The sequence below is a fragment of the Ctenocephalides felis genome, unplaced genomic scaffold, assembly GCF_003426905.1.
Source record: "Ctenocephalides felis isolate EL2017-DRISC unplaced genomic scaffold, ASM342690v1 CF-g0.4_SCAFFOLD_01170, whole genome shotgun sequence".
NCBI lineage: Eukaryota > Metazoa > Arthropoda > Insecta > Siphonaptera > Pulicidae > Ctenocephalides > Ctenocephalides felis.
The window spans coordinates 4,357,653-4,381,004 of NW_020537324.1; the positions used below are offsets into that span (position 1 = coordinate 4,357,653).

Below are 23,352 nucleotides of genomic sequence, written 5' to 3' on the forward strand. Positions count from 1 at the left end.
CCCACTGACGATAATTCTTAGAAAAGTCACCAGCAAACTTTAAAGATCGTTCCGACTGTTTTATCCTTTTACCACACACGTACATGCCCTTCAGAAATAGAATAAAACCATCAAAGGTTCTCAAATGTTTGTTCTCGAAACAAAAAAAAACTGAGAATTTTTACTTGGAAAAATTACTTCCTTATGGTTCAGAAGAAGATTTTGAAGGAGGCGATACGCTTTTGCCAGTATGAATTCATTCATGGACATAAAAGTACATTTGTGGTGAATTTGTACCTGTGAGGTACAGGTATTTGGAGATAGAGGTGTGAAAAGGACGAACGAGTAAGTATTTATATGATAGATTAGAAGGCAACCCGATGGTTGTCCTCTCTATAAGATAGAATCTGTATTTTAGATGTCATGCTTCAGGTACATAGGTACATAAAATTTCTATTAATTATGTTTCTTGTGATTTCAAGGATCTTTAAATTTTTAATTAAAAAGTGTACAAATGTAAAAAAAAATTACATAATAACATTTCCTGGAAAACGACACGAACAAAATCCCCAAAATGTAGAAACACTTTTAAATAAAAAATCCAAGTTGAAAAATCTTGATCTTCTCATATAAAATATAAAGGTTCGTAAGAAGTACAAACAAAACTGAAGACTTTTGAACAAGATTTAAATTTGTTTAAAATAAACAAAATATTTGCAAATAAATATCTAATTCATAAAATGAATTAATCATATATTTACTAATATTCCTTTATATCGAAATTTAAAAGATTAAGTTCTCTCAGCCCTGCTGGTATTTAGCGTCTTTGGTTTCGTTTGTTCAGGAAGAAGATGGATGTTCGAAACTACCTGTACAGGTCGTAAATAATTTTTTTCTTTTAAAAATTCTCGAAAAATTCTTTCTGCACTTTACTTTAATGTGCAGATCAGAACTGGATAGAAACTTTAAAATTAATTAGAAAAGACATATATAAAAATAAAAACTTATATATAATTAGTTGGTTTAAAAATCCGGATGGTTATAAATTCATACAATCAATTCAGACAAAACCAAAGGTAGAATTTTAAAACAAAATTTGTATTAATACAATTTAATATTACCTAAATCTATCCAGGCAATATCCTCTCTGAGGCAAATGCAACAAATTCGTGGCCTAATTATGATTTAAAAATAATTTAAACAATATCCTGAATTATGAAATGAAAACAATTTACCAAGAACTAAATGACATATTTAATTTAGTGAAGAATCATAGTGGGCGAGAATAGCCGTCGGCATTTATTCGAGAAGAAGATGTATCTTGATATATAATGTGATTTTTTTTCAATTTTATGTACTTTTGAAGGTATCATCCTTTGTGTCATTTATAATGACTAATAAAAAATAATAAAATAATACAAAACAAAGGTTAACCTTGTTCTTAATTGTTCAAGAGAGTTATACAGAAACAGAGAATTATTGAAATCATATCAAAATTCTCATTTCACGAATTTTGCTTTGTTTTCTGATAATTATTTGTAATATTATTTGTAGATTAAAAATATTAAAGCAGATATTATTTACAGTTAAAACATATAAATTAATTTCTTGGCCAGCAAAAGAAATTAAAAAAATATATAAATGTAATTACCAAAGGCAAATCCAAAGGTAAATATAATAAATAAGAAATGAAAAGATCTGAACTTATCAATAAATGTATAAATAAAAATCGGCTCACATACACACATGCATACATACATACAAACATACTTTTCTTAAGTTTGGTCTCATTCGATTCAGAATGGCTTGAAACGTCGAGATTAAATAAAATTAGCAAATCGGATTTTGATGAAAACATAAACCTTTGAGACGTTAATGAAATTGCCTAAACGTATTACTTCAAATTAGTTAAATATGTACACTTCAAAGATTACACATATACAAAAATTGTAAGGAAATATTAAATTTTTCATGAAACTGTACTCTATATATAGTTATAAATTTTATCGTCATTATTTATCATTTTTCCATATTTTTACTTAAATTTGTATGCTATTTTTCTCATATTAATATGAGTAGAATAATTAATCTATAAATTGAAAATTTCCCAAGGTTCTCAGAAAATCACAGATTAGCCTGAATGCAAATATCTTGAAGAATTTTCTATGTAACCCGAAATAACTTCCAAATTTATATATTTTTACCTATGCGAACTTTGAAAGATGTAGATTAAAAATATAAATGTGAAATTGAGAGATTCTATGTGAGTAATCGGAAATTTCCCAAAATTTCGGAGAAAACAGAACGGTTGCCTTGAGACTATGAATAAAAAGTGAAGAATGTAACTTGAAATATCTTATAATACATACATAGGACTAAGATATAACAAATAAAAAAATCTTAAAAATGTACATTACTTAACAAGTTAATCATATATGTGTGACATAAAAATAGAGGAATTTTGGCAAAAAAAATTTTCTTTGATACGTTAGGCGCCTTGATGCACTTTTAAACAAATTATCTAATAAAGTTGCCATGGCCCATGTGATAATTTTTTTTTATATCTTCGGTAACTAATGTGTTATATAAATATTATTAAAAGTTTGTATTAGCTATTAAACTATTAATTTGAATTGGAGAGATTGACGTCTGACTGATTTTAAAAAAAATTCCTAAGCATCACCAGTAGCTCTAGATCAGCGTTCAGGAAACTTTTTTAATCAATACCCAATTTTTTTTGCCTAGGTTGATACTAGCCCCATGACAAAGAGAAATTACCCCCATGCGGTCAACTACGCAGCAAATACAATAATATCAATTAAAATGCATACTTTTTAGTAAAATTTTCTTACCCCCTAAAATCCCATTTTTACCCCATTTCGGGTAATTTACTCCAGTTCCCTGACCTTTAGATGATAAACCAGTAAAAAAGTTAAATGGTGGATTAAGAACTGATTTTATTATATCGTGTCGGTTTCCTTGATGATGAACAAGCAGAAGAGTTGAATGTAACCCGAAATAAATACATTTATGTATGTATACTTCCAAATATGTGGATTTCATTTGGATGCCGTTTAAACTCGTGGCCGAGAGCGAAGGCCATGAGCAATGCACGGAACACACAACACTCAACACAAACAAACATGCCGTCATACCGTCATCTGCCTCACAAAGAAACCGAGATGCTAAACCATAGTTTCTCAATAGAAAAAAAATATAAAAGATAACAGTAATGGACAAAAAGTATTTGCTTTCATACACAGTTTGATTCTTTCTAATTGTTTCTGAATCAAAATTTGGGGACTCCTAGGAGCTGTTGCGATTATGCTTTTGGTTGTTGGTTGGTTGTTCTTTCTACATATTATTTTTTATCAAATTGTTTCTGATGATGATGATATTTTTTCATTTGGAATGGTCTAGAAAGTTGTTTTTAAAAAGTTGTTTCGCAAAAAAATAAAACTTTCCCAAAAACTCATCATTTCCCAAAAACTCATCAGATTTTTTAATTAGATGATCCGTTCTCTTAATAACTGATTTTTTGCGCCTTTTGCACCGTATCTCCAAAACGGCTAGAACTGTCTTTGCAAAAAACTAATCAACACGTCTCCCCATCAATAGGAAACGATTGCCTTTTGAATCAATCAAATCGGTAATACGTGCTCGCGAAAACGTGCACAAAAAGTTTATCTATACATATATACACTTCCATTCATTTCTCACATACATACACTTCCATTCATCTTTTTATGCTATGTCAAAATGTTCAGAAACTCAGAAACTTAGAGATATGCAAAAAAAATATTTTCCATTTTAAACGATTACTATAACTTACTCTAAAGAAAGTTAAAAAAATAGGAAAAAAATCTATAAGTTAAAAACTTTTCATACCCTTGTATTTTTCTCTATATTGTAAATTTACTACTGCTTGATATCTCGTGTTGAAGTACTAATAAATAAAACATTGTTTCCTAATAAAATAGAAACATCAATGAAAGATATCTGCTTAGGTACAATTTCAGAAGATTCAATATCTGAATTTATTTGAAGACAAATTCTAACAAATTTAATTAAATAAAATGAAGCTGAACCAATATTACTTTACAAAATATCATTTAATACAACTGATTATTCCTTATTGAGTAATATTACGAATTTTTTTATTAGACAATAAATGATTCTGGAGGAGAATACGATATAAAATACTGATTAACGTTTTCTACAATATAAATAGAATGACAACACATTTAATTTCATTACATTTAGTATTCATTTTTAATAGAAATATTGAAATTTAATGATAGAAAAAAATATTCCAGAGAAAACAGAAGTCATACGAATGTTTCTCAATAAAAAAAATTCATGAATACAAAAGTAAATCACATTTTTATAATAAAAGCAATTACAAATTCAAGCAACACTGCAACAAACCATTTGATTTTATAAAGATATTGACTAATTCACGTGAAATTGTTTAAAGATTGAAAAATAAAATGGATTATAGAAGATATTTAATAACTTTAATATATATATATATATATATATATATATATATATATATATGTGTGTATTATATTATATTATATTTCTATTATTAAAAGTATTGAATTTCAACAAAATCTACCTTTGTACCTTGTTTTTCTCTTAGGTTTCCGATGTCTGCGTTGCAATATTGTCATTAATGATATGCAAAATTGAATTAACTTGAATAAATCTATTTACATATTAAGCTAATGTAGCGAATTTTTTACATATATTAATACAGAACATTCTAGCAGTTTTTTTAAAATCAAAATCGTCATACATTTCCTAGTGATGGTTATTATTAATCAAGAACTTGTTGTTGCATTTTAGTCTAACTCAAATTCAATTAACTCAAAAAATTTTTTTTACTGATATTAAAGAAGTCAATTAATATCAATTATATTATAGAGACCTATTAAGAGAGAGATGATGTTAATTATACATGCGGAAGTAAATTATTTAGATGATGTCAAGATCTTTTGCATATATTATAAAATAAAACATTGACACATCATTTACCAATTGGTATAGCAATAGCCGAACATTTATATGTATTAAATATAATTCCAAATTTTATTTATATCGATTTATATAATCAGTTAAATTCAAAGAATCCTTTTATGAATTAAAAAAAAAATACATGCGGAAATAAATTATTTAGGTAGAGTCAATGTTGTTCCAAACCGCGTAAAGAATTTTAATTTGCAACGAATTTTAATAATGCTTTTGTTGAATCAACTATTGAAATAATCAGATTATTATGTTACATTTTAAAAAAGTTTTGTAGCATTGGTTCACTTATTTGAAACACATTTTTAAAATAAAATAATAAGACTCTATATTTATTGATATTATTATTGGCCGTACAAAAGCTCATATACACACACAGCAATTCTTTCATACAAACTTGCAAGCTCACGTACTTATTTAGTGATGCTTTAAAATAAGCAAAAGATACAAATATAGTAGAAATATAATATATATATATATATATATATATATATATATGTTATATATATATGTATAGAGATATAAATATTAAGAAGAAGAGTCTCTGAATAGATCCGCCTTAAAGATTATATGCCAAGCCCGTTTGTCCCGATCTCTTCACATATCATTATATGTCATAATGCAAATGCTTATTATTGCGAAAATCTGAATTCCACATGGGGTGAACATGAGTTCATTTAGTTTTACATATTATATATATATATATATATATATATATATATATATATAAATTATCACACACAAAGCCACAACCAACCCCTTAACCATTTTTGCCCTCAACTTTTACCCAATCGATCAGAAGCTTTTTAGTATAAAGTTTATCTCAATTTATGTTTTGAAAATCGATATGCAATTACAGTAGTTATTAAATTATTTAAATATAATACAATTTATAAATATTGAAATTGCAATCACAATAAATATTATTTAATTAAATTATTATGCCGTATAAATATTTACATACTTAAGCATGTTTGTTTGTACTACAATATAAAGAAGTTATTTATTTGTTGCTGTTTTTGCTCCTTACAAATATTGATTTACTTTTTATATAGTTTATTTTTCGTCTTGATTAAAAAAATTCTTTGGGTATATATTTGCATTTTAAATAATAATAATTGCGATGATGTACTTTTATAAATCTAATAAAAATATAGAGTTTAATAAATTTTCCAATTTATTTTATAAAAGTCAAATATCACATTTATATTGATTGAATATTTCAATATGCAATATTTAATCAGATTAGTACTTTTATTACCCATTAAAATAAATATTGTGCACTATTTATAGAAAAATTTCTACAATCAAAATGCACAAGGATTGACTAAAATATAAATTTACTTTATCTAGACATATCGATTTGAAGTTTTCATAAACTATATAAATTAATAGGTAGTAAAATTGATATGTACTTTATTACTCCATATTTTGATAAAATCCATTGTGAATGCAAGTTTAATCGAATTTGTTTATTTTTTATCGATTTTCTTCATATATTATTTGAATCAATCTCAATATCAAACTGCATTGATTAACTAAACAAACAGCTGCATATTTTTATCAATTTTTGATTTTCTTAGCATTACAAATTGAGATAAAAAAAAACTCACGCCTTTAAGAAACGTGATTCATATTGGAAATCAATCAATTGATAAAATAATCAATTTTCTATGCCTCAAATGACGTTTTTCTTTATTAAATTCCTTTTGTTTGATATTATTTTTAAATTCGTGGTATGTATTATTCATTTCAATCAAGAGGCACTCGTGTCGAGTACTCCATTGTTTATTTCTGAATTTTATTTGCTCAAGAACAAAATGTATGCACTTTTTATTAAAGATTGCTCATACTTGTATTTGCTGATATTGAGAGCTACAATTAGATTTGAATAAATGTCTGGAATTCATCGTTGGGGAAAAAATCAAAATTGTACTCTATATGTAATGATTTTTCAGATTGTAATAAATGTATAAACAGAAACAAAAAAGCTTTTTTAACGGACATCTATACAAGTTCAGCCTTTTCTGTATAAATTCGATATTTTTTGAAATCGTGTTTGTAGAACGAAGCGCATTTGCACCAGGTAAAAATAAACCAAATAATTAGGACAACAAAAATATGAACTTGGTTTATTAATAGATGGTATATATATATATATATATATATATATACACATGTGTATGTATATATGTAAGTCCTAATATTTATATTATGGGGTCTTAAGTATATATAATTACACCAAGGACAAATTTTTAAACAAACAATGACAAACTACCGACATCTAGTTTCTCAGAAAAATGGATTCATTCATGCATCACCTGGTAAAAAAATAGAACGAGTGAACTACATATCTTATATATACCTTATCTTATCACCTTATGAAATTTTGTCAATAATTTCATAAAAATAATTTTACAAGTATAAAAAGTATGTCGAAACATTAATGACACGATTAAAAAGCCTAGAATTTCTTTAATTTCGATTGCGTAATTGTAGGTAACTGAAATGTTGAGATAATCTTCTGTTATGGGTGAGCTTCTAAACATTTGGTAAAAACAGAATTATAATTAAATGAGATTAGAGTTAAAATATTTTATAAACTAGGTGTAACGGATTAACATCTTTATATGAGTAAATGATCGACTTAATCAAGAACCATAGAGATTTGGCAACTTTTCAAATAAAGCTCATTATCGCAAACTTTAATTTTAATAAGTGAGAGAACTCACTGAGAACTGACTAAGAATTCTATCGTCAAAAAGTTTCATTAAAATCATCGAAACTATACCTTTCAATAATTAATTGCGAAGAAATGACCTGGCCAATCTTTACCAAAAACTAATCAGCACAATTCCCTAGTAATATCCTTCAAACTTCAAATTTTCAAAATCGTTTCAAGATTTTTTGGCAACAAGTTTTGCAGTTATCTACTAATTATAAAGAAACGGCTAGGACGATCATTTCGCAAAATGATTAATCAACACGAATCCTTATTGGTAAATCATTGAACAGTTAAATTGGTGGACAGCTAAATTGGTAGACTGATGAACATGTTGACAGGTATATTGGTAGACAGGTAAACTGGTGGACAGGTAAACTAGTGGACAGATAAATAGATAAACAGATATATAGATTTTTAAACAAATACGTGGAGATGAACAGGTAGACAGGTAAATTAGTAGATATCTAAACTGGTGGATAAGTAAACTGGAAGATATGTAAAATGGTAGACAGGACAACTGTTAGATAGATAAACAAGTTGATAGGTAAATTGGTCGACATATAGAAACGGTTAACAGGTGAATTGGTAGGCAGATAAAATGATGGATTGATAAATAGGTTAATTAGGTCACGAATTCTTATTGAGTTCCATTAAATAACAATTTTTCAAATCATTGCAACCGTTTTTGAAGAAACGTCGATGGAAGTCAAATTTGGCTTTAACACATTTTTGGTGTCAAACGATTCAGAACAACTTGAATCATAAAGTTAGCAAATTTGGCGAAAACAAACTTTTCCTTCAGGAAATCAATAAAACTAAGATGAAATAGAAACAAGCTCTTAGATATAGAAAGTGCAAGCTTGAGAATATTTTATATGAACTCATGCATGAATGCAAATTAAATTTATATGGAAAAATATATAATACAAATTATCGCGAATGGTTTAATTGATATCAAGCGAAAAACATATTTACAATAGTCCATTGAACGGTATCATCATCAATAATCTAGCTTTATCTCTATATTTTTAGATTCAAATGAGAATTCAAAAGATAAGATATTGAAATTCTATTGAAATATTAAAATTTTGAATAATGGATTAATCAATCATAGGTCTAATCAATGATAGACTAAATGTAATAAATTCTATGACCGTCCGTGTTGGTATTTGCACAAAATTTGTATTCAAATTTTGCACCTACCAAATGACGCAACCAGTATCTAGTTATCACCTCGCAACAGGTATTATTCAAATCAATTCAGCTTAAAAAATCTTTGGGCACCAAATTTACAGATAATTCTAAAGCCTGCATGTGAACATACATATTATATTTCCATTTTATCTCACGACGGCGACAACAATCACGCGCAAACAACGTTATCAGAAAATGTCATTAAATATCCGAGATAAAAAGCAAGGTGTACTCCAAAAGTCCCCGGAAAATATTAGAATAAAATAAAACACAACATTTTTTTTTATAAAAAACATGTAACGTTGTTCGAGCATTATTGTATAAGCCATGACAGGTATACGTGTGTGGGCGCAGACACCGTTCTATGTACAAAGATCATAAAAGCGTCTGCACAACTCGCAAGTAAATAAAATAAATATTACCAAATAATCCTTTGAATGTACACTTCAACAATATGATTTACACAGAAACACATTAGTTAATTATGTGGTATATGTATGTAATTAATTAAAACTTACATTTAAAAAAAAACACTAGCAGCGCATTAAAATTACTCACATCACCTGTTGAAAGTTTGAACTGAAATGGAACAAAACGCAGTCGACGGCTCGGCGGAGCAACATGGCCGTCAATGTGACCGCATGCTTTAGGAATATGCCGGGGTGGGGAACAGTTCGAGCCGGAGGTAATAGAGACCATCGACAGCACCATGGTGACGGATCTCTAAATCTTAATAAAAGTACTAGAAGGATATTGAAAAAATCAGAACTAAGCACTATGATTATGATCAAAACTAGCTGTAAGTGGAATTCTGTCTTAAGGCAATTAGGGCATCGTGCCTTAAGGCAAATTGCTGGAACTTCCCGTACCAAAAATTATTATTTTTTTGTAAAACGATTAAAATTTTTTGAAAAAAAATTACTTTGAAAAAATAAGATTTTTGAGAAACTATAAATTGGATAAAAAATTAGTTTTTTTTGAAAAAAAAAAATTTTTTTTTTTTAAAAATTTTTTTTTTTTGAAAAAAATTTTTTTTTCTTCATTTTGACATATTGTGGAAGATCTTTTTTTTCAAAGCAATCGTACTGCTTTAACTACATAGGGACAAAATATAAAGCGCGTAAGCGCCGCGTCGCTGTCTAACGCATAAGCATTGGTACGGAACCCATAGGAATGTTAACAAAATGTATACTTATTGTTAAAATCTCTATAAAATGTCTGATAATTTGATGTGCATTTGTCTAATGATCATTTTTGACCGCCAAATGGCTCATTTTTTTACTTTTTCCTCTATATCTCCGAAACCGCTGGACCTACCTTCATGAAAGTTGTATCGATTCTTCATCTTGTCAATACAAATAAAATGTTTTTTGAATTATTAAAATCGGAAGCTCCGTTCTCTTAAAAACTGAGTTATCGTTTTCGGAACTTTTTGCCCCGTATCTTCGGAACGGCTTGACCTGCCTTTGCCAAAAACTAATCAGCACGTCTCCTTATCAATACGGATCGAATGTTTTTTGAATTATTCAAATCGGTTGATCCGTGTTCCCGAAATCGTCGACGAAAATTTGTATCCGCACATACATACACACACATACATACATACACACACACACACACACATACACACACACACACACATACATACATCCATTTTTTCTAAGGTATGCCAAAATGTTCAGAAACCTCTGAAACGTAAAGATATATAAAAATTTTCATTTTCGATTTTTTTGCGATTACTATAACTTGCCCTACGGGAAGTTAATAAGCAAATACAATGTTATTCTATCTAGTTCTTTTATATATATACTCGTCGCTAAGTTATAAAACAAATGGAACTTAAACTTACCCATGTTATTTCCATAGAAACTTTGGTTGGAGTGCAGACTATCTTAAAATTAATATTAAGATCTCAAATTTTCAGAAAATTTTTATTATCAATTTAGAAGCATTTGAGTCCCTGTGGGGACAAGGGAAATTGAAACATCCAGATTACCCTAATACATATAATATAATATATATATAGACGGAGGTAATAGAGACCATCGACAACACCATGATGAGGTACCAAAGAATCTTAAAATCTTAACAAAAATATTAGATTGAGATCGATAATATCAAATTTAGGCTCCAAAGAATCTTAAAGTTGAACGAAATATACATAAACGAAATATATATAAATGGTCGAGATAATCAGCAATCAACAATACATGAGGTATGAATTTGAATCGTGGCCTTAAGCAAATTGCAAGTAATATACATATATAAAAGAAAATCTAATCCACTCAAATTAAAATGAATTCTTCTGTTCTGGGGTCCTTAACTCATATTTCAAATAATGAGAAATATATGACATTTTGAAGCTGAATAATGAAGGTTAAATATATTGGAAAACCTCAGAATTTTTGATATAATGAAATGTTCAGACAAAGTTTGTACATTTTACAAAATTCTGACAAAATTCTATATTCATTTTCAATATATTTTTATTTGAATTGATTTGAATGATTTTTATACCAATTTTGAAATTTATGAGATTTTTTAAAAACATTGATTGAATTTTTCAAAAATTATTGACATTTTATTAAAACTCTAAGAAATTTGATTTTTTTTTCAATATTTTGAAACTTAGCTAGGCTTTCCTCAAAAAGTATACATTTTTTAACACCGTCAACACAAGCCATATATGTTTTGAATCATTTCACTTGGATGATCCATGCTCTCGAAATCGTGGACAGTCTTTGTTTAAACTTTGTTTAAAAATCCATGGATATTTTTAAAAATTTGAACAAATAGAAAAAAAATTAAAAAAATGTGTCTAAACATACATACACATATAGATCAATTTTTTTTAAAAGGTATGCCAATATGTTCAGAGAGTTTTGAACCGTAAAGATTAAAAAAAAAATGTATTTTTGATTTTTTCGCGATTACTATAACTGACCCTACGGTAAGCTAAAATATAGCGGGTAAAATTTCCTAAAGAACATCACATAAGTACATCTTTCTAATCAACATCATCGTGATTTAATAGCATATGTGAAAAATTCTCTATATTAAACATGTCAGAATAATTATTCAATCCCCAAAATTATACAAAATTATACAAAATAATGTGACAAATGTTGTGAAAAAATATTTCATGCTTGCAAACTTAAATTAGATTCACTAATATGCACTATATTATGTTTACACGAATTATTTATAATCTACATAAATAAATTTAAGTTCTTTACCCAAGGTTTACGTTCTCTGTCCGTTTTCCGAGCTCAGCAACGAGTCGATGCTTTAGGTAAGCCATACAACAAAATCCCAATAAACATTGTGCACAGAATACTAATTGTTATAGTTTTTTATAATCACTCGACAATGACGTTGGTTTATAAAATCAATAAATACAGATAAGTCAAATATGCATTGTACTTCGTCTGCCTGTAAAACAAAGCTAAATAATTGTTTTCAATTAGAACAATAAGTGCTTTTATCCAGAATGACGAAGAAGAAATGCGCCTGAGCCGAGACCTCAAGACAAACTCGAGGAATTACCAAGAAAAATGCAGAAGTTAATGCATTTGAATTATTTCTATAAATATCGCTAAATCATTCATTCATATGCATATGTGGAGCAATGATTGTTAATTTATATAAATGGGACAAAACATATGACATCATTTCAGTAATCGATTGTTGTAATCTATTTTGTTATTAACATGGTAAAGTAGTGGTAAAACTGCATTTTATAATATTGATATTATGTAGAATGTAATGCACTAGTAGTTTATAGAAATCTAAATAATTTAAAATTACACAAGCCTCTATAAAATAACTATATGATATAGAGTACTTACTTTGTCAACAACGTTGAAACAACGTTTATTACAATTTGTAATTATTTTTATGAATAATTTTTTTTATTGCAGAGATGACATTGTAGAGATTTTATTTATTTATTTATTAAATTAAGATGAGTACATACATACAACAAATAACGAATATCTTAAAAATCGTCCTCATCTGGATCTCCAGACAGTTCTTGTACGATTTCTAAGAATTGTTGTTCTTTTGAAATAGGCAAAGTCTGAAACGATTTATATATTTAGATATACAATAATAAACAGTTTAATTTATTTTCAACCACTTTCAAATAAAAATGTTTACATTCGTGTAAAAACATTCATGCAAGAATAAACCATCAAGTTCACTTGATTATTTTTGCATCTGCAAGACGTTTTCGAGACGCGTTAATTTATTTGCACCTGGCCTTTTGGAATGCGAGAAATTGATCTAATTTGTAATTGAAGAACCCGCATATTGAAGCAGTAAAAAGTTTATAAAGATGTTATGATTTAAAAATAAATAAAATTGTGATTGATGCACATAACTGATGTGATAGCTGCGCTGCCGAATTTGAGAAAAGCAGTAAAAGTCAGTCAAATAAAGAAATTGAACTTACCAAATTAGATACCGGTTTCTTAGGTGGAAATCTCATGCTTTTCACACTCTGATTATGCAAATCGAGACAGAATGAGATCCTTTCATGAAAAGCAAGCTGGGGTTCTCGTGTCCTATAAATATCGGCAGTTTCTTTACTTTTAATGCAACCGCATTCAGGATCTATCGTCGCCTCAATTACTCCATCTCGAATCGCCTTGGCAACCATAAATTCGGCATCTTCCTGTAAATAAAAAAACTAGAAATATTTGTAATTGTAATAGATTAAAGTAAAAATGGGCCAAACGCTAGTTTTACTTACCTTAGAGTCAAGTCCAAGCTTTTTTGCAACATCTGCTGGTGTGATTCTTGCATATGCCATGCCAATTGACCGGATCTGGAAGATGTTAATCTTCCATTATCATAATCTCATTTATCATAATATATCTAAGACTTTTATCAGAGCAACCAATATATTTTTACACTGATTATTGAATTGAATATTCTTAATATCATTTATATATGCTATCAACAACAAAATTACCATATAATAATATACTTACCGCGGTTTTTATGACATTATTTCGCAAGCGTAGAATTAAGGAACAAGTATTATCAGCTTGAAACTGGTTGGAAAACTGGTCCAAACTTCGCCGAAAGCCTGAAGATTTCCCATCCGGACGGTCTTTGTCAATTGGAGGTAAGGGAATAAAGAACGCCTCAGTCCTGGTTGGCGAAAAACCTAAAAAAAATAGAAAATTTTAAATTTACCGCTATTGACTATACTTCTATTGAATTCTAAATTTTTTTTAGTAAAGTAAATTATTACTTGTTTCTCTGGAATATCGCCTAGGAGTAATTCAACAACAATAGCCAATTTTTGGGCAATCAATTGAAACCCAAGAGCAGCGCATTGTGGTGCTTTACGCATTGCCTGTAAAAATATACAATATAATACTATATAATTTTCAATCAATTTTAGTCAATCAATTTTTTTTACCTGGACCAGATGTTTATGTGCAGCGCTGTACTCCAATCTAGCTGCCTTAATTCGGCCCAAATAAAATAAATATCTGGCCCATTCGTTGTTGCTTGCAGATTCGGGAAAAGTGCTTTTGCTGACGAGCTTGTCAGCTTGTTCATATAAATTGTAGTGTAAATAATTACGGAGTAAACAATTCAAAATCACAGCTTGACCCTGGAAAAAAATCATAATAATTAAAACTAACTAAAAAATTATATTGAATAAAATTTTTATAATTCCAATGAGAATCTAATTTGAATTCGTGAGTATAAGCTGATCTAAAACACCAAACTCATTTTTTTGGTAAAAAGACATATTGTAACCATTTATATATTTTATAGATGCAACAAAAAGTAAGTTTTCAAAAAAGCCTGCACTAAATTCAAACAAAGACTTGGCTAATTGATGAGGTGGAAACTTCTGATCCTGGCAGATTTTGTATCAGATACCCTTAGGAAATACAATATTTAAGGGTTTTTGTATGTATTGTAGTTGGATACTCATTTGAAAAAAGTGTAAAAATTTAATCTATAATTTATCATCTATCCTTTATTACCTCGTAGTCGTTTCGGAGCGTGCAAGTCCTAAGTCTGGAGTGCAGAGGCGCCCGCAAGGTGCTCAATTCGCCCCGAAGTTCAGCGACTCTGGACAGATAGAAATAAATCCTGGCCGCTATTCCGTCGAGACTGCGTCGGTTCTGTTCGGCTATTACATCGGAGGCGGCCTGAAGTGCACAAATGCACAAATGCACATAAACACATTACTCGAATTTTCACATGGAAAACAGTTCTATTTACGGTACCTTGGCGCAGAGTTTGGCGTCCTCTAGTCTGTCTTCGTCGATGGCGTTTATTAGCATCAAAAGGCGAAAGTAGGCGTCCACCTCGGGAATGGGCATTGAGATACTGGTCATAGATTTTGTTGGCTTGAGTACCACTTTTTGCTTTGGATCGGGCACTATTATAGTCAACAGCCTGTCTTTGATCTCACTCTAAGGGGAACAAAATCACTTCAGAAACTTTTTTTTACAAAACAGATATTAAATTAAAAGCAACTTGGAAAATAAAATTTTTTACTAAAATTCTGAGCTAAAACCTTTTTTTGTTTATTTTTTTCTATTTATTGACATTTTTCAATTATTTTATTACGATTCGAAGATATGTGATGTTCTCTTCTTGAAAAAAATCGTTTTACCTTACAGATTACACATTTTCCAGTTCAAATACCCAACAAACATCAAAACGAACCAAAAAACTATGTTTAAAACATAGAAAAAATTCGTCTTCACTCTTTGAGTACTTCTTAAAAAAATAAAAAAATCCAATTTTTTTAGCAGGTATTTCGTTTAGTTACCTATTATCTTATTAGTTTGTATCTGTTTATAATCAGTAATCTTTATGTTAATATAAACATTCATTTTGCTTGATAAATTTATGAAATAAGAAAAGGTATGAATCATATATTGATCCGAAATTTTATTTGCATATTCTTGTATTCAGAATAGTTTTTATAGAAATTGATTAAGGTTATTACCTAATTATAAGTGTAAAACTGTTGGTTAGAAATCAAAAGTATATTTTGTGTCTAATGTACGTTTAATAACATCTAATACATCAATATTTATGGTGATTTTAAAAAATTAAGGAAAATATTTTAGAACTACTATTTTTTCTAACTTCTATAAAAAACTCTACAAGCGCCAAGACGACAAATTTTATGGCAGTGTTTTATATTATTATTTATTACTATATTTTATAAGTTGCGTATGATAAAACCTGTTTCGTCATAAATCTCAACCGATATTAGTTTCTAGCCATTAACAGTAAATGCAAGTCACTTGGAAATTATTTAATTTGATGTTTACTACAAAAATCGACAACATAGTAATTAAAATTGCGGATTAGATTAAAAATCAATTATCAATTATGTTTTACCGAGGGGTAAATGTAATACGCTGCAAGTTCCAAAACTTTAGGATTCAACTTCTTCCTGGTAGCCACCAGACCACGTAAAATCCTGTTGATGTGTCCCTGTTCTCCGGCCTGGACGGTTTTATTAATAGTCGAGACATGGTCTCGAATCATCAAAACTACGGACTGGATGTCTTCAGATGTGGAAACCTGTGAAATAGATACATAATTATTCGTTAAAATAATCAATAATTTGATTGTAGTTGTACTGTTTGTGTGCCAACGTAACGCCATTCTTTTTGTCTTCATTATTTGAAGGTAATGGTAGTTGCATTATTAGAAGGCGTCAAATAGAACCAAGAAAATTTAATGTTTCATTATGAAATTTATTTAGCAAATATATATTACATATTGTCTTTACATCTGTGACGTTTATTTTCAACAATTTAAATAAATAATGTTTAAATACTTACATTTTTATTCGCAGTAACAACAGGCTCCTTCATAATTTCATCATTGGAAAGGTTTTCTTTCACAGGCATACCCATGATATTAATTGCAATATAAGTTTTTATTTATATTGCGATATAAATTCTAAATTTCATATGTTACAAGACTTTTGTTTTTGACTTTTTTCAGATTTTGACATTTTACAAATTTAGATGTTATGCGCACGCATATGTTGTTTATTAATAAATAATTTTTAAATAATAATTTTTTTATTTGTTATCGTATGTTAGTATTTTTATATAAATCGAATATGTAATTTGAAAATTAACAAAAAATCTATGATTTCTATGTAAGGATGTTGAAAATTATAAAAAACTATCAGATGCATATACAAAAATAAAAGAACAACGATTATTTGTAATAAGTTGGTGATGCATTTGATTTAATGTTTAGTTTTAATTGATTTTAAAAATATTGAAAATTATTTGGTTTAACTGAAATTCTGAAGTTTGTTATTAAAATTTATTAATCAAGTACTATTACAATGTTATACACATATATATTTGAATATGATTTTCTTTCAAAATTTGTCTAAGAATTTTTTACAAGTTTCTAATCCAAAACTAATACGCTCAAAAAACTACAAAAGTAAATTCAAACATACATATATAAATAATAATAAATTACTATGTAAGAATAATTTTTTGATCAATTTTTTAGCCACAGAAATAAGGTTTCTGGTATTGACATTTTTAATACAAATCATAATTTTATTTTTATGATTAAATTCAAATCCATATTATTCATGATTGTATGAAACATCCAAACCGCAAAATAAATATTCTGAAAGATACATTTGATATATTTGTCTTGTTCATAAAATTAGTCATTTTTGGAGTTACGAATTCCTAGAAAATTTTGTTAGACAAAAATAATTCTTATATAGTTCTGATATTCTACAAGTAAGACAATGGAATTTTTTCAAAAATCAAATTTAATTTGAAAAATAATATAAATTTTATTGGAAAATTTAATATGGTAAATTATACATTCACATGTATATATTTATAGCCAAGCTGGGTTATTAATGAATAATTTATTGCCAAACAAAACAAAAGGAACTTTATTGCATTACATAAAATAGTTAAATGTCAGTAGTTGATTTTAACGCATTTTCAGAGAAATTGCAAATAGTTACGGTTGTTTTAATAACGTAATAAAATAACAGTTTGCTAATTAATTTCTTACATCTAAATAATAAAAAAATAATATAGTTATCAACTTAATTCTAAAATCAGTCGTTACAGAGGAAATGAAGATATTAGCATTGCAGTTGTTCTAGCTTTATGGTAATAAATGAAAAACTTGCGAACACTATAATCAAACATGCATAAGAGTCTTAGATTTTTTTAGAAATAAAACAGTAACAAATCTAAAATTCTAACATTATTCGGTGATTTCGTTAAGAAACAAAATGCCACATAAAGATTGACATTGACCTTTGGCTCAGATCCAGAAAAGATAGCATCGACATTAAAATCAACCTTGATTTTACATTTGATTATTTTTAAAATATTCTTAGTGTAACAAAAAAGATTTAGGATGTAATAATTACATACTTAAATGTTTTAGTTAATTGTGAATTTAACAAATTTTAAACAAATAAAATAAAACGTAATAGTATGCCATTAAATTTAATTTGAATACTCATGAATCTAATTTCATAGCATTGTGTATATGTAAATTTTATTAATGAAGTTTGGTTTTTAATATTTGTAAATAGTAAACAACATACTAATGAGTTTTCATACTACTTAATAAATTGCAATTATTGCTCCTAAAATTATACTTCATATTTGATTTACCATTGTTATCACATGCAAATATTAATTTTTAGGTTTTATTCCCCGCTATCAATTAATTACCGAAAAATATTTCATGATTGCGCGTAACCCTGATGACCCCCCAAAAGGTGATGATGTACAATAATTTTTTGTTTTTTTTTTCTATTATTTCTTTAATTTTATTATCACGCCATCATATAAGTTGCGTCAATTCAACTTGGCAGTTTTTGCCGCGTCTGTGACGAGGTGATACCTGCAGGTAATAAGGTGTTCCAGGTTGGCTCTTTTGATTGCGACACGCAACCGCAAAATCGCAAACAATAATATAATAGAGATTTCAGCTGATGTGTGTTTTTCCTATTTGGTAACAAGACTTGTTAGAGAATTTTTTGTGCAATTTTGCAACCAAAAAAAAATTTGATTTTTGGAAGCAAAAATGCTCATTGTAAGGGATAAGTAATAAAATATTGTTGTGTTTGAATTTATAAAAAACAGAATTATGAATTTAGCAATGATATCAAATTGGTAATTGTTAAGCTTTAAGAATTTTGATTTCATACACCTATTTTATTTGAAGCTTAACAAATAACATGTTTCATTAATTCTGCATTGAAAAAATAGTATTCGTTTCCACTTTGTCTAAATATATAGAGTATTTTACATTTTTAGGCAAAAAAATATATAAATAATATAATGTCTATCATGTTTATTTATATAATTCAAGTTTTATTCAATTATATCTTATTTAAGATCTGAACATTAATTTTTTTCATCATAATAGTTATTTACCTTCCAATTATATTATTTTATTATTTTTTTACAGCCAATTTACTTGATCTTCATAAGAACCATTGCGTGTTTATTCTGAAAATTGAATATGATTTATAGAAATCTAAATTCCATGTCAGACTGGATTTGTTCTTAATCCAATCAGAATTACAAAAATGTTATAAAAACTGGATAACAATGAACATATTAATTATAAAAAATATTTACTGCAAAAAATATTTATACTGCAGCATTATTATAACGCATCAATAAAATAGATTGAAATTAAATTAAAGAAATACAAACTACGAAGTTTGATTGCATAAAAATTATATTTCTATGATCAAAATTTTACATCCATATAAAGGATTATTTAGTAATTAAGATATCTATAACAATTTATATGCAAAATTAACTGTAATCCAAGAGTTATAAACTGTCAACTTGAGTAATGAATTTCAAGTCTATGATAGTATGATTATATTCATTTTTTATTTGCATTGATGATTATAATTATCATAAACCATAAAACGTTAAAATATGATAATTATAGCTATCAAATTTACCGAAAGCTTAATTAATTCTACTTCTGTTAATTATTGCATAAAGATAAATTTATATAAATTTTTGCAAATAGTTAATTAGCTAATAGTACTCATTAGTTGTTACTACATTTTTTCTGTCATTATAATTTTAATTATAAATATTTTTGATATAAACTATTTTAAAAGAGAGTTTATTAATTCTTGGTATTGAAAATTTGAAAAATCATATGTTGTTACAATGATCTATTATAAATTATGATATGTGATGAAAATAGTAATTACATTGTAATTGCTTATATCAAAATATAATTATTGAAATACGTGCTTCGAGCAAGTTTTCTGTTTGAAAATAGAGAACTTTCAAATAAGTAATTATTTACAGAGAACGCTATTAAATATGAACATAATAATATAATATTTTCATGAAACAAAATGTCTATTAAAATATTACTATTACATTATAGTGAAAGTCTGAAATAATATATATATATACTTTTGTCAGAGTGTAACGAATTAAAACTAAATTTAAGATTTTTTTCGAATTTGTCAAAATAAATACTACAGCCAATATTCATTTTGAATTAATTTATATATATATATATATATATATAAAATATAGGATTTATATAAAAAATAATTTATTACTACCATAAATTGAAATTCATATATAGTCAGCGTCTCACAGGTGGTTCGAAATAAATTCTTCCCACAACCAGCTAAAGAATATAAAGTAGTATGAAATTCATGATAAAAAGAAAACAACCACTTCTTGGTATACTTTGACAAATTCCTTTGCAACAAAATATATTTCCATGTAAATTACAAGCTGTGTTTAGGAAGACTGAGTCAAATTTGGAAAAAACATTACCCAGCCTAGTAGTTGTGACCAATCTCTGCAGCAAAGGTAAGTAAGAATGTGAAAATTATAGATTTATGAATGTAGAGAAGGTCAAATCCTTGGTTTACAAGTATAAATTTTATCCTAGGTAATTTTCTACCATTATTCCTTAGTACGAAACCGTCATGTTGTATTTATTTACTCGCCCCAAATACCTTCTCATGCGTGGGATGCGACATTCCAGTTTCCATATAACGTAATATTATCGGCAGATGATGTTGTTTATTACAATGAGCACTTTAGTTTGTTGTAAAAAAAAATATGTTTTGCAAAATTACGTAGAAACAGTTATAAAAATCATTACTTGGACTTTTTCGTGGGTTAAATGAAATACAAACGCTCAAATACAATATTTCTGTGCACCGGACATAATTGTGTTTAAAATTGAATTTAAATAGTAAAATATACTTATAACAAATATAAATGTATTATAAGGTTTATTTGATTATAGCATATCTGTACTTTAGATAAGTGTCGTTCATATATATTATTACTATTTTTTAATTTCTAATCATCAATATTGCTTGTTGAAATTAAGATACATACCACGTTTTTTTTGCAAATAGTGTCAATAGACGAAGACAAACTATTTAACATATATAAAATTGCTGTTATTAAAATGTGATTTTTTTGTTTTAAAATTATATAAAACACACATCAATTCGATTTTGTAAACGCAATATTAGAATGCAAGGTTCAAATAATTGGAAAATCATCTATTTAGGACCTTCGTTCTGAAAGTCACTTACACAATTTGCTTTCTACTTTAGATAAAACTAATAATTATAATTAAATTAATAACTACTCAATGCAAATTCTAGTTCTCTAGAATGGCTTTTAAATTTTTGATTTTCGTGCAGCAGTTTTTGATAAAATTTTGTGGAAATTCGAATTTTGGATCACACACACACTCGACTTATACATATTTAGATATTTATATTTGGTCTCAACCGATTCAGAATGACTTAAAATGACCAGGAAACATGAAATAAAAAAATCCATTTTTTTTTGCTAAAACAAACTTTTCCTTCAGAAATTAATAGTCTTTGTACGGATGTGAATGCATTCTGTAGATCATTATAAAATTAAATTTTTTCTTACTATTTTTAGTTTCAATTGAAATATATTTTAGTATAATGAATCTAGCATATTTTCCCTGTAATATATATTTTTGAGTAGTGTGTATGTATATAAATTATTATTCTGAGCGAATGTGGGATCCCTGGGTAAGACTTCCGATGTTGAGCGTGCGTCTTAAAATATTCTTGATTCAATTGCAAGCACATTGTTATGAACAGAATACCTGCAATTTAAATCAACTAATATAAACATATGTGCATATAAATAATGACGTTGATATATAATGTTTACATATTTTGTTATCAAATTTGTATCTCAAACTAGACTTTCCAACGCAAGTATTTAAAATCAACACAGCGTTCATCTTGGGGTATTAAATTTTATCATAATCAGTTTAGAACTTCCCGATTCCTTTCAGCTATTTATAATTAATTACAACATATAAACTACAATTAACAATTTTCATTTGAACTGTTTTATGGTGTTGTTAAGTGCACAAGTGACCTAAACAGCGGTTTGTCGTATTTATTATCGTGTATGCGAATAATTTATGCGAACCATTAAAACTATCATCTATGATATGAGGAAATCTAATGGTAATAAATGATAAAGTAATCAACTTCCTAATTATTTAATAATTCACAAGTAGACTGGTAACATGGTAATTTTTAAAACACAATGCATAACTCAGTCAGTAACGTGTCCGACTCACGTTTCTCCAGCGATCCTCGGATAGATCCTTGACAATGACAGAATGTTGAGTTGAAATTAAATAGAATTTGAATTGTTGATATAGAATTGCTTAGAAAATAAATGTTAGAATTTGAGTCGAATTTGAATAAAATTAGAAATAAGAAAAAAAGCAAGATTAAAATTGGAGAAGATCAGATTCGAAGTAAGATCTACATATCTGAAAAAATACTGACTCTTATTTTATCTGCATTGCATTTCAAAATCATCAAAAAAATTCACTCTAATCCACTTGAGATTCAAATTCAAATGTTTTTCTACAAAATGATTCAATCAATGAGAAACTTGCGTAAGTTGTTTACTAAATGCGCAACACAGTGGCAACTTATACTATCAAAAATATGCTTGAATAAAACAAAATAAATAATACAATATAATTATCGTGTGTACTACTAACAATGACCATCGATTGTATATTTCTTCGTATCGGTTACTGCTCTGACCACGTGTGGGTTTTTGACATAAGAGAGTAAAAGCTGGACGACCTTTAGGCGATGAACGTCGACTTGATGGACGAATAGTGTTCTCAGTTCTCACTCGCTGTGTCATTAGGAAATTTTGTTTTTATAATAAAAAACGATTATGATATTGCAAATGTATTGCTAATTGCCGAAATAAAACCATTATTGCGAATTATAGTAGAAGAATCCCGAGAATTACCGCTACGTCGTTGGTAAATGGGAATTTTATAACCACGAAGACGTCTGGGGCAACTCTTTAATT

The 23,352-nt window shown here is 27.7% G+C and overlaps 2 protein-coding genes across 2 annotated transcripts in view; both read right to left on the minus strand.

The window, feature by feature from the left end:
- The window catches only part of LOC113368005 (protein windpipe-like), a 110,785-nt gene that overhangs the window by 30,163 nt on the left and 57,270 nt on the right, over positions 1-23,352 (minus strand). The gene's annotated exons all lie outside the window — the stretch shown is intronic.
- LOC113366048 (probable 26S proteasome non-ATPase regulatory subunit 3) lies at positions 12,927-16,842 on the minus strand. The gene is given in 11 exon segments (XM_026607599.1): positions 12,927-13,007; positions 13,383-13,604; positions 13,683-13,757; positions 13,924-14,006; positions 14,009-14,102; positions 14,190-14,294; positions 14,361-14,558; positions 14,941-15,108; positions 15,187-15,375; positions 16,319-16,504; positions 16,768-16,842. Coding segments are annotated over 11 exon segments (1,476 nt in total).